Consider the following 13,803-nt stretch of genomic DNA (forward strand, 5'->3'; position numbering starts at 1 on the left):
CCATTTTAGAAAGACAATCTGGTGGCACAGTGTTTATTTTGGGACTAGAAACAGTTTAGCTCTTTGGTTTATCCCCTAGCCATGGTTAGACAGTGTTTTGACAAGGATAAAAGGCTCTTATTGAAAACATGCCTGTATGTCTCATTGGACAGGCACTATGACAGTGTTGCTCACTTGCCATGATGTCCTAAGCCTCTGTAAGAACATAACAGGTTTAACCAAGGGGCTTATATGTCAAGGCATTTTGTGTGCTGACTGTTGAGCCTTCTTTTAGACAATTCAAAAATAATATGCAACCTGTTAGCATTAATATCTGTCAATTCTGTTATTATATAAATCATTCATTGTTTCATAAATATTTAACACAATGCAGTGAGGGAGCGTAAAGGTTTTTATCTGTTTGGTTTTAAAGAATAACTTTTCAGCTTTTCGGCTGTTACATTAGAGCAATGATTCCCAGACAGGGGTACTTGTATCCCAGGTGGTACTTCTGCAATAGTTGCTTGGAGCTATGTGGAAAGATTGTGGAGTAACTAAACTAATTCCAAAACAAACAAAAAAAAAAACCATGAAATTTGATTTGATTTAAAAAATATATCCATATATTGAATCTACAAGCTGTAACACCTGATCACTACATATTGTGATGATTGAGAGTGCATGAAAGGTGGTTAGCAAGCGTCTAAACAGTTGCTAAAATTAGTGGATAAAAGGTTAAACTACTTAACCAAAAAGTAAAAGTAAAAGTTGAAAGATAGCTAAATAATATAGTAAAGTAATGTATAAACAGCTGAAATAGCTAAATGTAACGGGTGGCTACACTAAACACTGGATTAAAGTTTGAAATAGCTAAAGGTAATGGGTAAATGGTTGAAATTTTTAGCTGACAGCACTGGATAGTGGTAGTTAAAAGTAATGAATACAGGGTAGAAATAGATAGCTTAAGTATGGATAAATGGTTAAAATATAGCTAAAAATAATGTATAAATGGTTGCTATTGCTAGCTAAAGGTAATGAGTAAACATTGAAATAGCTGAAAGTAGTTGTAGCTAAGTTAGCTCGAGGGAACGGATAAATGACGGTTTAAATAGATAAATAAATAATAAATGGGTAATGGTTGAAATTGCTAAAAGTAATAGATAAATGGTTGAAACGTCAAACCTATGCCTCTCCCAGTGGTCCAGATGTGAACTTGACAACACCAACTGAAGCACTGACAGTTCAATTGTATGAAAAACATTGCAACAATGTCCATTTTTATATCATTAATAGTATTAAATAACATCTAGTTTAAAGTAAAATCAGGTGAACACATTTGTAACATGATGGGTGGTGTCAGTCGGGGTACTTGAGCTCATCCAACAGGCCTATGAAGGTACATCAGATAAAGGTTATGGAACCACTGGCTGCATTAGAGCACAATGACATTATGAGAATATTGTTTGCCGTTAATTCCCAGGTGTAGTAATTGATATACACAATTAGAGGGGAATTGATTGTCCTCAATAATGAATGATGTCTTTGTTGTTAATGTTTTGTGTGTGTTTGTTCGTGCGTGCGTATGTGGTGTTGGAGGACGCTGTAGGCACTGTGGTTTCAAGTGTTGTTTTCCAAGCACAGAGGAATGGCTTATTCAAACACTGGGGTTATCTGAGGTGACAGACAAAACGTCTGTGTCTGACATGACGGATACAGAAGACGTACAAACATGTTAACTTGTGAACCTCAACCTGAAACTAAATAACAAGTTCCCCAGTCACCTCTTTATTAAAAATGTGTTCACCTCATCTAACCCTGATTGTAATCTCTCTCCCTTGTTACACTGAAAATAACTTCTTTTATACAACCTAGAAACATTGTGCCCTAAAACTGCACAGACTCTTTTTCAGAGCTCTGTATTATTTGTATGTATGACATGTTGCCAGCAAAGTTAGCAGCCTTACCATCTTGACTAACAGGATTATATGCTTCAAGAAGATTATTATAATTAAAATCTTTTCAGAAAAGTAATCTGCATGCTAATCTATATGTAGCATTGCTGTATTCCCCACCAAACACTCCTGTTACATTCATTTATAATACAAAAGAAAGTCTGTAACAGTCACACTTTTTTGGATGACATGTTTCTTGATTAAGAGAATGAATATACGCCTTCATGTGTCGTCTCTCTGTGTCTGCCAGTTTGTGGTCCGAGTATCGACATCCGAAATGAGATCAGTGAGTTCAAGCGGTTGGAGAACTGTACGGTAGTGGAGGGCTACCTGCAGATCCTCCTCATCAATGACAAGACCAACAACATCCACCAGGAGGTCTTCCGCTCCCTCAGCTTCCCCAAGCTGACCGTCATCACCGACTACCTGCTGCTGTTTCGCGTCTCGGGCTTGGACAGCCTCAGCATGCTCTTCCCCAACCTGAGTGTCATCCGCGGCCGCAATCTCTTCTACAACTACGCCCTTGTGATTTATGAAATGACCAGCCTGAAGGACATCGGCCTGTACAACCTGAGGAACATCACTCGGGGAGCCATGAGGATTGAGAAGAACCCTGAGCTCTGCTACCTGGACTCAGTGGACTGGTCTCTTATTATGGATGCTGAGTTCAACAACGTTATCAATGGAAATAAGAAGGCAAAGGAGTGTGACAATGTCTGTCCTGGCATCATGGAGGATAACCCTCTTTGTCAGAGGACGTCATTCAATGACAACTACGACTACCGCTGCTGGACTTCTAACCAGTGCCAGAAAGGTAACCTGAATTCTATGATGTTTTATTTCAGACTTTATCGCAGCAAAGAATGTCCAGAAAGAATGAAGCAGACGATGCTCTAAATGTGATTTTTGCTAAATTAATATCAATATCTGCAGTGTTTGTGCAGTATCAGTACAGTAAATGCAGATGTGACTTTGATCTAGGTAGGTGGTTTCCAGTCTCACAAACATTCTGAAATTGTGCATTTCTTCACCAGTGAACAACTCCCATGAATCTATGCAGTGTTTTTCCTTCATTTCCGTCAGGCTGTAGGATTGTCCACGGGCCAGTGCAAACATTTCCTCTCTGTTCATTATAGAGACCTTGTCTTAAGATCAGGCTATTTGTGGAGTGAAGGATGGCTGCAATATAGAGCACCAGGTATTAGAAAGGCATACTCAGTTGAGGTTAAAGTTGCTCTGCCAAGAAATGAGCTAGTCTACCTGTCTGGACCATGTCAGTTAAATATTTGCCTTAGGGACTTTTTGCAATTTATGAAAAGGGGTATATTGAAGAATCTGGGGGAGGGTCATCCTTGTTTAACTTTGGCCCCGCAGTAGGGTCATGCATTTTTTAAAACAGTTCAAAGGAGGGTCATATCATTTATATATATTTATATTTATTAAAATTTAAATTCTTCTCAGTCGGCAGGTTTGAATGAATTCAGTTATGTGTATTTGTTGCTCGTGTTCAGTTTGTCTCAGTCATTCCTACAGCACTAAAGGCGAGCGTAGCACTTTGCGGCAACTTGACATACCTTAGCCACTCTTTTTCTTGCAGATTTCAGAGTGAGAGACAGCTTGTGCTTTTTGATTAGAATTTGGGACAACCAGATCAGCTGTTTAATGTCTCTTCAAGCCTTTTGTAGTATACTCCTGCAGCCTGTTTGACACAGACAGACTAAACTGAGCTGGTGATGAGGCTTCTGGTAGAAATTTTCTGTTGCTTTCTGACATAAAATCCTCCACACTCATAAACTACTCCCCTTGTTTTAAAATATCACGTTTCTTGCCTTTATCACATGCAGCTATTTTCAAGATATCAAGCTCCTGTTTGTTTTCTTAGGCTATCTATGCTTTATTTTTAACTTTCCTGCAAGCTTGCAGAGGGCAGGGTCGTGAATCATTTTTCATGGTTGCAGGCAGGGTCACATAGATTATTCTTCAAATACAAAAGGGTCCATTGATGTTTTTATCAGGGTTTCAAATTCCTTCACAGACCGCACTTAAAAATAACCGGCAATGCTTTATCTTAGCAGTTGAGACAGTAATCACGAAAATTCAGAAAAGGCTATTAACATATCTATAAACACATAACACTTGAGCTCAATGAATGAATCTTTAAAAGAATTAAAGTACATTAATGCTGCTTTATTTACTGGGACAGCCTGGGGGAGGGGGTTGTGGGAGGATAAGTGGAAATAAATGGACAAAAATATACAAAATTTTGTTCATTTTTTTAAATCATATTTTGTGTCATGTTTCATGTTTTAATTTAAATAACAGTTCCACAGATTGTTATTGTTACTTCTTTTATTATCTTTCAGAGAGAATAAAACAGCACACATCTTATTTTCTTAATAATTATTACTTCCTGAAAAGAAATGAAAAGATGTCCTGAAATAAATACAATCATGATGGCCTAAAGGGAAAAACATAAGAATGCCTGCTTATGAACTGCATAAGACATACTTAGGTATTTTACGTATTTTCAAACAAGCCAAATACACACGTGTTTATCATCTTTCAACAGGATAGAATATAATTAAAGAAAATGAAATCCAACAACCTTTGTTTTGTTGTATGTATTTGTTGCTTTTTGATTTGCCCGCCAAAAAGGCCTGACCTGACTTTCAATGGCTATAGTAGAACGTTTTTAAGGAGATCACTTTTCTCTGCAACTTTGTCAGTGATCACATCAGCATCCAGAGTGAGCAGGATGTCCCTCTCCGTTGCCACCAGCACGAAAGCCTCCAAGTGATCTCATGAGAGTTTGCTTCTGAGCCTGTTTTTAATTGAACTTGACCGTTGAAAATGTAAGTTCACTGGCAACCTGAGTGATAGACAGGGTAAGCCGAAATTGGTGGCAACACTGTGGGCAGTCATTGCAGGCGGAACCATTTTTGCAGCGGATTTCAACCTGCTTCTCTTCACTCTTATCCACCACTGTTCTGGTCTCATACTCTTCTAATTGTAACATTTTCATTCCTTCCCACTGTAGAGCAAAACTTCTTGATTCACTTTGCAAATTCTCCACCGCTGCATTTGTGTTAAACTTCAATAGACACTTGGTGAGCTCTCTTTCTCAGTGGCTGTGTCCATGATTAGATTATGCACTGTGACCTTAGAAGTCTTCTCTGGACTTGTAACAGTCTCAACATGAGACATCTCTTCAGGCCTGATCAGCTTCTTCAGTCTCCTCTTTCGTGGCAACATGGCTTCCACTTCCAATTCCGTTTCTTTATGCTGCTCCTGTAATTCCTCATTTGACCACTGGACAAGTCTGTCCACTGTTGCCTTGATGGAGACAAAGTCTCTTGACATGCTTCTCAGCCATTCATGTGTAGTCCTAACCATTCTGTGGGGCAGACAAAATGTCCATCCCTTCTTTTTGCAGATACTTGGACAGTAGGTATATCTGTTCAGATATCCTGAGGAGGATCTGTGCTGTTAATAGCTTCTCAACAAAGCCTCAATAAATCCCAGTGCACTAATCCGAGTGGTTGTTTTCAGGGTCACCTGGTTTTGTATAGCTTTCAAAGTAAGAATGACATCCACATAAAGACTATTGTCTGAATGCGCAAAAGATCCAAACACTTTCCTTAAAGCAGCATCCCTGGCCTCTCTCCAATTGGAGAGACCACCGTGTCTCTCCAATTGGATAGAGTCGCTGGGTCACTGGTCCTGGCTCTCACTCTCCCACACACTTATCCTTTTGTATATCTTCGCGAAGAAAAACAGCATTCAGTAGTGCAAATAGTGATCCACTTTCAATAACTGATTGTGTTGTGTCAGCAAGGACAAGGTTAAGCCCATGGGCATACCACTGTACATGCACTTGATTTGGAGACTCTGGAGCAGAAAAACCTTTTGTAGTGTCCTTACACATTGGATGCACTATCTTTGACATGCCCAATGCATTGTGTGTGACGTTCTTGGCAGTTGGTTAGCCATCTTCTATTTGTGCCATCGTTACACCCGAAGAGTTTCTGTACCACTGGGTTATTTGCATTTTGTTCAGGGTGGTGAACCTAAGGCTTTCACGATTGGGACACAATTGGGACAAACGCAATAATCGATTGGTGCCTCAGTCTCTTCCTCTCCTGATTCCATCACATGTTCTCTCTCCTTATCTGTCTCATATCCTCCATCATATCCTCTCATTTTCTCCACTCTCCTCTTGTCTCGCAACAGTCCCCTCAAATCTGATCTTTTCTCCTCTCTCCACTTCTTGCCCCTCTCCCCTCTCATGCCCCCTCTCCTCTCCCTGCTCTCTTCCTTTCTCATGCCTCCTAACCTCTCCTCCCTCCCCTTCTTTTTCCTCACATATCACGTGCTCCTCCCTGCTCTCTTCCATTGCACACACAATGGGCCCAGCCTGAACGTGAACATAAAAACTAGTCTCAAAATTATTAGGGCAGGCATGATAGATGTTGATAGACAAGTTGATATGGGCTGACGACAGTGTGGTACTCAATATACAACACATATAAATACAGAAAAATATATCCTTTGTATTATTATTATTATTGTTGTTTTTCTTCTTTTTTTTATGTTAACATGAATTGAAAGTGAAAAAGGGATATGAGTTTAGTGAGCCATTTTGACAATCCTGCAGCAAATTTAAGATCATTGCATTATTTTTATTTATTCATTTATTTATTTGTTTTTAAATAAATAGGCTTACAGTCTCTTAAAGGATATAGATTTAGCACCCTACTACTTGCTGGTAATAATATAGTCTTTTTATGGTTGACAGGCGGTTCTGAACATATGCAAAGGCTTTTGCAAGGAAAAATTGGCATATGTCTATTCCAGGATATATATCAGTGGGCAAAGACATTTATCGTAACACACCATCAGCATGGCTTATTTAGTAACAAGTAGCCTATCAGTGGGGTCATTTTGTAAACCACAAGTTATATCAGTTTTAACTGAACATATAGCCTAGCCTATAACGTCAGTCTTACGCTTCAGTCTGCTCCCCTTGAGAATAGCATTGTTGGCCACTTGAGAATGCTGATGCCCACAAAGTATGTAAATTTTTTATTTTTTATTTTTTTTTTGGCCCCTGCTTTCCTTTTTGACTTTTTCTTGTCCATGGCTTTTGTTGGCCATCTCACTGCTGTGCGCTACTTTTGCATTAAATCTAGAATGTTAACACACATTAACTAACTTGGTTGGGATTGGCCAGGGAGCCCAGCCCCAGAACATGCAAGGAACACGGTGTTGTGTGCACCCCGAATGACAGGCACACAGAGAGGGCCGGTAAAGAGACAGAAAGGGACAATAAAAACTTGATGGCTTTTTTTTTTTGACGTTCCACTGGCTCATCGATGTGGCGGTCCACCGAGATTTGTCCCGGTTTGCCCGATGGCCACTACACCACTAATTATAGACGTTACTGGTTTATGTGTAGAAATTGTCACTGATAGGCCTTTTAGATGCTGGTAACAATATGTAATAGAATAACTTATGGCTTTCCATCTTTTTGCTGCTTTGCTTTGATAGTTAGCAGAAGCTGATGTAGTTTATGCGCAGGCAAAATGGTGATGTCGCAGCTTAGGCATTGTGTACTGTTTCCCTTTATTTGTTTTCTGTGCATAGACCATCAACACACAAGTGGCCAATCTCTCTCAAAAGCTTGAGAGAGACTGGCCACGAGTATTTCCCTCTTTCTGGAGTCTTAATGTCCATGCTGTACCATAACTCAAAGGAGTATATAAAAGATACACAGACAAATGTTTTTTTCTTGGTGAATAGTATGAGGTCAACTTCTGATTCGGCATAGAGAACTTGATTCAGACTCCTGCTCTGTGCCATTTTTCCTGTTCTCTCATCTGTGTGAAATAATGGTGGGAAAATGTCCCTCAGGGTCGTATCTATAGAAGACCAGTGTACAACTCCCATGGTCAGTTGGGGGTTTCAAACATCACCCTCGTTCACCCCCGGGACCCTCAGAACAATTAGTGGAAATTAAGCTTGCGTCCTTTCCCTAGTGACCACGTCTGTCTCTATTGAAAAGCTATGGTGTTTATCGTTTTGCCTCTGTTTATTCTGACCTGCCGGAGTTCCATGCATGTTGTTTTTGTTTGCTCGATCCATATACAATGGCCGTGAATTAAAAGATTTGTTGTTGTTTTATATGAATATCTCTGTTTAAAAAATAAATAAATAACAAAATTTACCTAAATGTGGATACTTACAAAATGCTAGATTGTGAAAGCATGTAGCATTTGCAGTGACGCTCAAGTCACGTCCCACAGTAGAAACTGTGTAGTGTTTTGCGGTCTTGTTCTCACATGTCGGACTTGAAAGGCAGAGCAGGAGTATTGTTTGAACCAGTTCACTTCTCTCAGAGGCCCAGGCTGAGGTCAGGGTAAATGCATTCATCTAGAAGGCCTTGAGGTCTCAAGGCTGCAGATAAAGGCTTCAGGGAACTACACAGTGGGGAAAAAAGGAGGAGTTACTGAAGCAATAATACGACACAACAAAGCTAGAGCAGGTCTGTGATGTGTGTTAGTATTCCAGGCTTCATGCACACATAATGTTTCTCACCCTGTCTTTGTTTTTTTGATGTGTCTACCTCTCTCCTTCCTGCTTAAGATTCCTCTCTCCTCCCTCCACCCCTCTGCATAATTGCCTTGTTTTTCTCCAGTACAGATGTTCCTTCAAGGGCATGCAGTGGTTTTCTAGTCAATACGGCCTGGTCTCCTCTTTAATTACACAACATGAGGAGGGAGTGCTGTCTGCCTAGAGCACTGCTGTAGCCTCTGGGCCTTGTAGTGCTTCATGGACCAAAGACAAAAATCCTCTTTCCATATCTTTGTCCTCCCACCAGACACTGTTTCTCACAACAGTTTGGTCTGTATTAGATGAGTCCCCTCACAGATGAATGTAAATATGATGCTGCGCGAAATAAGCCAGGTTAATGCTGTACTTGTGGCTAGATGGAAGTGAGTGGGAGTGACAGTGTAGGGAAGTGCAGATTGGAGCAGAGGTTCAGGGTGCCTTTTAGTGGCAGGCAGCGATGCGTAGAGAGGCCCTGACTGAGGAGCCGTACGCAGGAGGTGGGGCAATGTCAGACAAATGTCAAGTATACAAGCCCAACGACAAGCTCTCCCTAAATCGAGTGCTCGGAGGGTTGAAAAATGCCCGTCCCTCCTCTTGTTGTTCGTCCCTCCTCCTCCCTTTCCTTCACCCCCCATGCTTCCTCGTAAATTCTCCCTGGCTTTCCTGCTGCTGCTTTCCTCTCTTCGTACATGCTTTCTCTCCGTTTCCTCCTCACTTGCGTTTCAACTTCACTTAGCCTCAACCTGGATCTCATCTCTCTGTCCTTGTCAGTGGTTCTGCTGGTGTTTCCTGCTCTGTTTTCACCTCACCTGCTTCTGCAGGGCTTATCAGGGGCTGTTAACAGCTCCGGCTGTCAGATATCTCACCACTGTTTACTTGTCGGAGGCATTCTGTCATCACTACAGTGGCCATAGACGACCAGGTTGTCTGGCCAGGCCCTGGATCCTTTGACATTGCAAACTGTTTGCTTTGAGTTTTGGGGGATCCTGTGAATAAAAACTATCTGACCTGCTTCAAATAGCTTCCTCAGGTCTATGTGTTTGCTGAAGACATGCCTGCCTTCTACCCTTGGAGCTGAGCCAAAGCCAGATAGACAAGAGGCTTTAACAATTAGGCAGATGAGCAGGAAAGAAAGCTGCTGTTTGCAGGCCCAGTCTCAGGGCGGGTTAGTCTTCATAGCTCCACAGGGAGCCACACACTCTCTCACCTGTTCCTCACATAGCTCATGTTCCTTTATGAGATTGAATATTAACTTATTGTATGCTCAGCCTCGCAGGCATTCTGGTGTAGTTTATCTCCTTATGCTGTCAGATTTTAAGGAACATCATGTGCCCAATGTTTCATTCTAATAGAAATAGTCAAATGTGAGAAATCACGTCTGCCTGTGAATGTTTAATAAATCAAAATGTCCACATACTGAAACTTTCTTTGCTTTTTGAACGAAAAAACAAAAACTGAGGTGTAAGTGAAAGTGGTGTGTTGTGTTTTACATTTTAGCGTCTGAGCTTTAATGATGTAAGGTGAAGTTTTACGTAAGGAGACCTGCTGTCCTGTTACGCTGCAGACAGTCTGTGCTCTGCGTGTCCTTGTACTGAACCCAGAAGGACCTCAGCAGAGCGAAAGCATTTTGGAGCCCAGGCAGTTGGGAGAGCTCTCCACTGGCGTGAGAGACTTTTGCATTTGATAATATGTTTACGCCCTCCTTGCCAGACACCCACTTGATATCTCTTCGTGCTCTGACCTAAGCCCACTTCACAGTTGGGGAAAACAGTTTCTTTAAAAGGGAGGAAACAGACAAAACCTTATACTGCAGCTCTTGAAGATTTCTTCTTTTTATTGATCTGATAGCTTAAAGGAAGGCTGGCGATATTCAAAATTTTTCTTACTCTCACCAAATCTCAAGACAAAACCAACAATTTGTTCACGTCTCAGTATTTTCTGACCTCCTTACACTGTCTGTGGTACTCATTCCTATGCCTACTGGTTCATATTAAAGCACTTAAATCTTGAAAACTGGCTTACAAATAAATGTGTAATTTAAAAAAAAAAAAAAAAGATGAAGTGATTTCCTTTAAACAGCTAAGCACTGTAGGTTTTTTGCAAAAATTACTCTAAAAGGGTTAAATGGTGAATTTATTGGGGACTATTTTCATCTTTTCACAGATTTGATTTGCGAGAAAGGATTTATAGCACCAAAACGATGTGTGATTCAAAATAAACTTAAGAGCCCATGTTCACCGATTCTTTGGACTTTACATTTTGCACTTTACATTCACAATAATTGTATACAAATATACAATAGCACGAGGATTACCTTTTTAAAACATTACAATTACATGCCAACTAATTAATAACAGATATTTTGCTTTATTTCCGTTTTCACTGTTGGTTGTTTCCCTTGCTCTCTATGGTAATTTAGTTAATCAAAAAGCTACTGACAAGAAAATACAAATTTATCAGAGAGCAAACAGAATGCAAATCCTCCTTTTCCTTCAGCTTTTGTAAATTGATTTCTGGAGCTATGACATAGCTCATACTTCTTGTTGTAGAAAGTTAGCTGTAGAAAGATCGAACTTTGAAAAAATTATGCTCCCTTTGTGCTGGCCAAGAGCTATATTCATCGATACTTTAGGTATAAGGCACGTATGTTAAGTTGGGTGGAATGAGACTGCCCCTTTAAGTATATAAGGTAGAAATTCCTGCTGGCTTAGTCATTGAAGTTATGAGGGGATAAAGAGGGGGAAATACGCAGCACAGGCTGTATGTGCAGACTACATCTGCAGAGCCATAAAGAGACTTTTTGTTGGAAATAAGGAGGAGTTAAATTGATGGTGGTGATGATATTGATGTGGGTGTGGCCTATTTTGTGTTTGTCTAAGGTTGTTGTTTGCCAAGGTGGACTGAGTTCATATGATCATCTGTCAGTCGTTTTTGTTTAGCCAACATCCATCAGCAGACACAAGGAAGCTTTTAAATATTTAATGGCTTTTCTGAAGCTTATCAAAGTCCTGCGGTTGTTAGGGACAGGAAGCAGAAAAGGGCTCAAATTCCAGTCTTGAGAGTCCGGTGCTTTCCTGGGGGCACACTCAGCACCATGACTCAGTGCCCGTACATCCGCTGTTTCCAACCAGCATGAACTACTGCGCTCTGCTCCATTTTGTACAAAACTTAGGCAGCATGCCAAAGAGATGGCACTCATGTCGATCAGACTCATTCACTCCTGCCCTCCCATAACCACCAGACTAAAGATGGAATAGTCAGAGCCATCATCTTCTCCACTAGCGGGCTCAGATTCTCTCTCTGTTCGACGGGCCAACACAGCTTCCTGGACCTGTGCTTGCCCAGCATTTTCACACATAACTGCAGATGGACCCCATATGGTGTAGATATAGTAAGTAGCTTCAGGAGGATGTAATCAACACATGAAACAAAGTCCTCCTGTTAAGTTAATTCTGGCCATGCTGGCAGTGTGTGTGTGTGTGTGTGTGTGTGTGCATGCCCTTGTCTCTACTATTCCCCCAGAGTACTAGGGACTATTGATTCACAGTTCCAAATCCACGGTATCACTGAAATAAATACATTAGAGAAAGCAGTTAAAGCTCCCTTCACGGCAGCCCTTCGTTCTCGTTGTGTTCTCAGATTCTTCTGCCTTTTTAAACAGTGGTGCAAGGGCAAGAGAAGTGAAGACGAGATGTAAAGAGGGTTCTCGCTCACTCTCCCTGTGTGTGTGTGTGTGTGTGTGTGTGTGTGTGTGTGTGTGTGTGTGTGTGTGTGTGTGTGTGTACGCAACAGCTTGTCTTGTCATTCCTTTACCGCTGCTCTTCCAGTTGTTGAACGTATATACCTGATTGGGAGAAGCTTTATGTCTCTGAATTGAAACATCATATCTTTTCATCAGTTATTGATTTGCCACAATATTGCCTGCACAATTTGATGTCTAGATTTAAGTCAGTTAGTGTGTCAGTAAATGAGAACAACCTTTTCTTATAAACTGTATGACTTATTAGATATGCTTGTAGATTACTACTGTACTACCAAATTTTAAATGGTATATTAGCAAATCATATTAGCAGTTTGTGAAAGAATTGTTTTAGGAAATATGACTATTTGCTTTCTTGTAGAGATTTGTTAGTCCAGCCTCTCATGTCTGTACATTAAATATGAAGCTACAACATTTTAACACAATATGAAACCCGGCCAGGCTAGCTGTTTCCCCCATCTTCCTCCCCCGTTTTTATGCTAAGCTAAGCTATCTAGCTACTAGCTGGAGCTTTATATTTAACGAATAATCATTAGAGTGGTATCCATCTTCTTATTTAACTCTCAGCAAGAAAGTGAATTAGTGTATTTCCCAAAATGTTGAACTATTGACTGAGTATTTTTTTTTGAAATTCAGTAATCGTCTAAACCAGAGTTTAAGTATTGTTAGCTGACAGACATGTCAAAAAATTTAGTTGTATTAACACAGTACATGCTTCACAAATATATCTATCTATACTCTATAGCTATATAAGCTAATCATGTTGTACATGTGCATGTGTGTTGTTTTTTTTTTTCTGGTAGTAAATTCCATCTACATCCCTTCATCCTCCCGCTCTCCTCCTGCCTCCCCTTCTATCTCCTGGCCTTTGCAACATTTTCTCCCATCTAGGTCACGTTCATAAATGTCATTTTTTACTGTTATCACCCCATGTTAGTACATTCACCCAAAACAGAGACCTTCTTCACTGAGTACCCAGAACCTGAGCCCTCTTAAAGCAAAGGAAAAAACTCTGTTTGGTTACAAATAGTTTTTCTGCTCAATTGGTTTTATTGGTTGCCTTTGGACTTTTGAGAGGCCTGGAGTACGAGTGGCAAGTGTGATTGGTCAGAGTGGAATTCTCTTTGCCTCATGCTTTAATTTGTTTTGAGTTTCTCCCAAACGCGAAATTGTAATATATTATATTTGCTTCACTGCTTGAGCAGAGTGTGGTGAAAACTCATGAAAAGCCGCAGACACGTGTCGGCTGCTATTGCTAACTTTTAATGTCAACAACACTGTCTTTCTCGGCATAATTTCAATTTGATTGCAAGTTAGCAAAGTTCATTCATGATGACATGGGTATACAGTGTGTTATTGTCCATGTATGAACAGCAGGGCTTATTGTCCATTGATGGCCGGCGCTGTGAGTTTATCCGACTCCTGTCCTCTGTGGCCTACAAAGGACTCCTCTCAAAGCACTGACAGATTGGCCTCTTTTCCTAGGTTTCCTCTCATAGACTT

The 13,803-nt window shown here is 40.5% G+C and overlaps 1 protein-coding gene across 4 annotated transcripts in view; it reads left to right on the forward strand.

Annotated features, from left to right (window-relative positions):
- igf1ra (insulin-like growth factor 1a receptor) overlaps window positions 1-13,803 on the forward strand; it is an 82,208-nt gene that overhangs the window by 11,856 nt on the left and 56,549 nt on the right. For all 4 annotated transcript variants that reach the window (XM_040132670.1, XM_040132671.1, XM_040132672.1 and 1 more), the window contains exon 3: window positions 2,182-2,745. In XM_040132670.1, the coding sequence (XP_039988604.1) occupies window positions 2,182-2,745 (564 nt within the window). The remainder of the gene's footprint in view (window positions 1-2,181; window positions 2,746-13,803) is intronic.

This window comes from Xiphias gladius, chromosome 8 (assembly GCF_016859285.1).
Source record: "Xiphias gladius isolate SHS-SW01 ecotype Sanya breed wild chromosome 8, ASM1685928v1, whole genome shotgun sequence".
NCBI lineage: Eukaryota > Metazoa > Chordata > Actinopteri > Istiophoriformes > Xiphiidae > Xiphias > Xiphias gladius.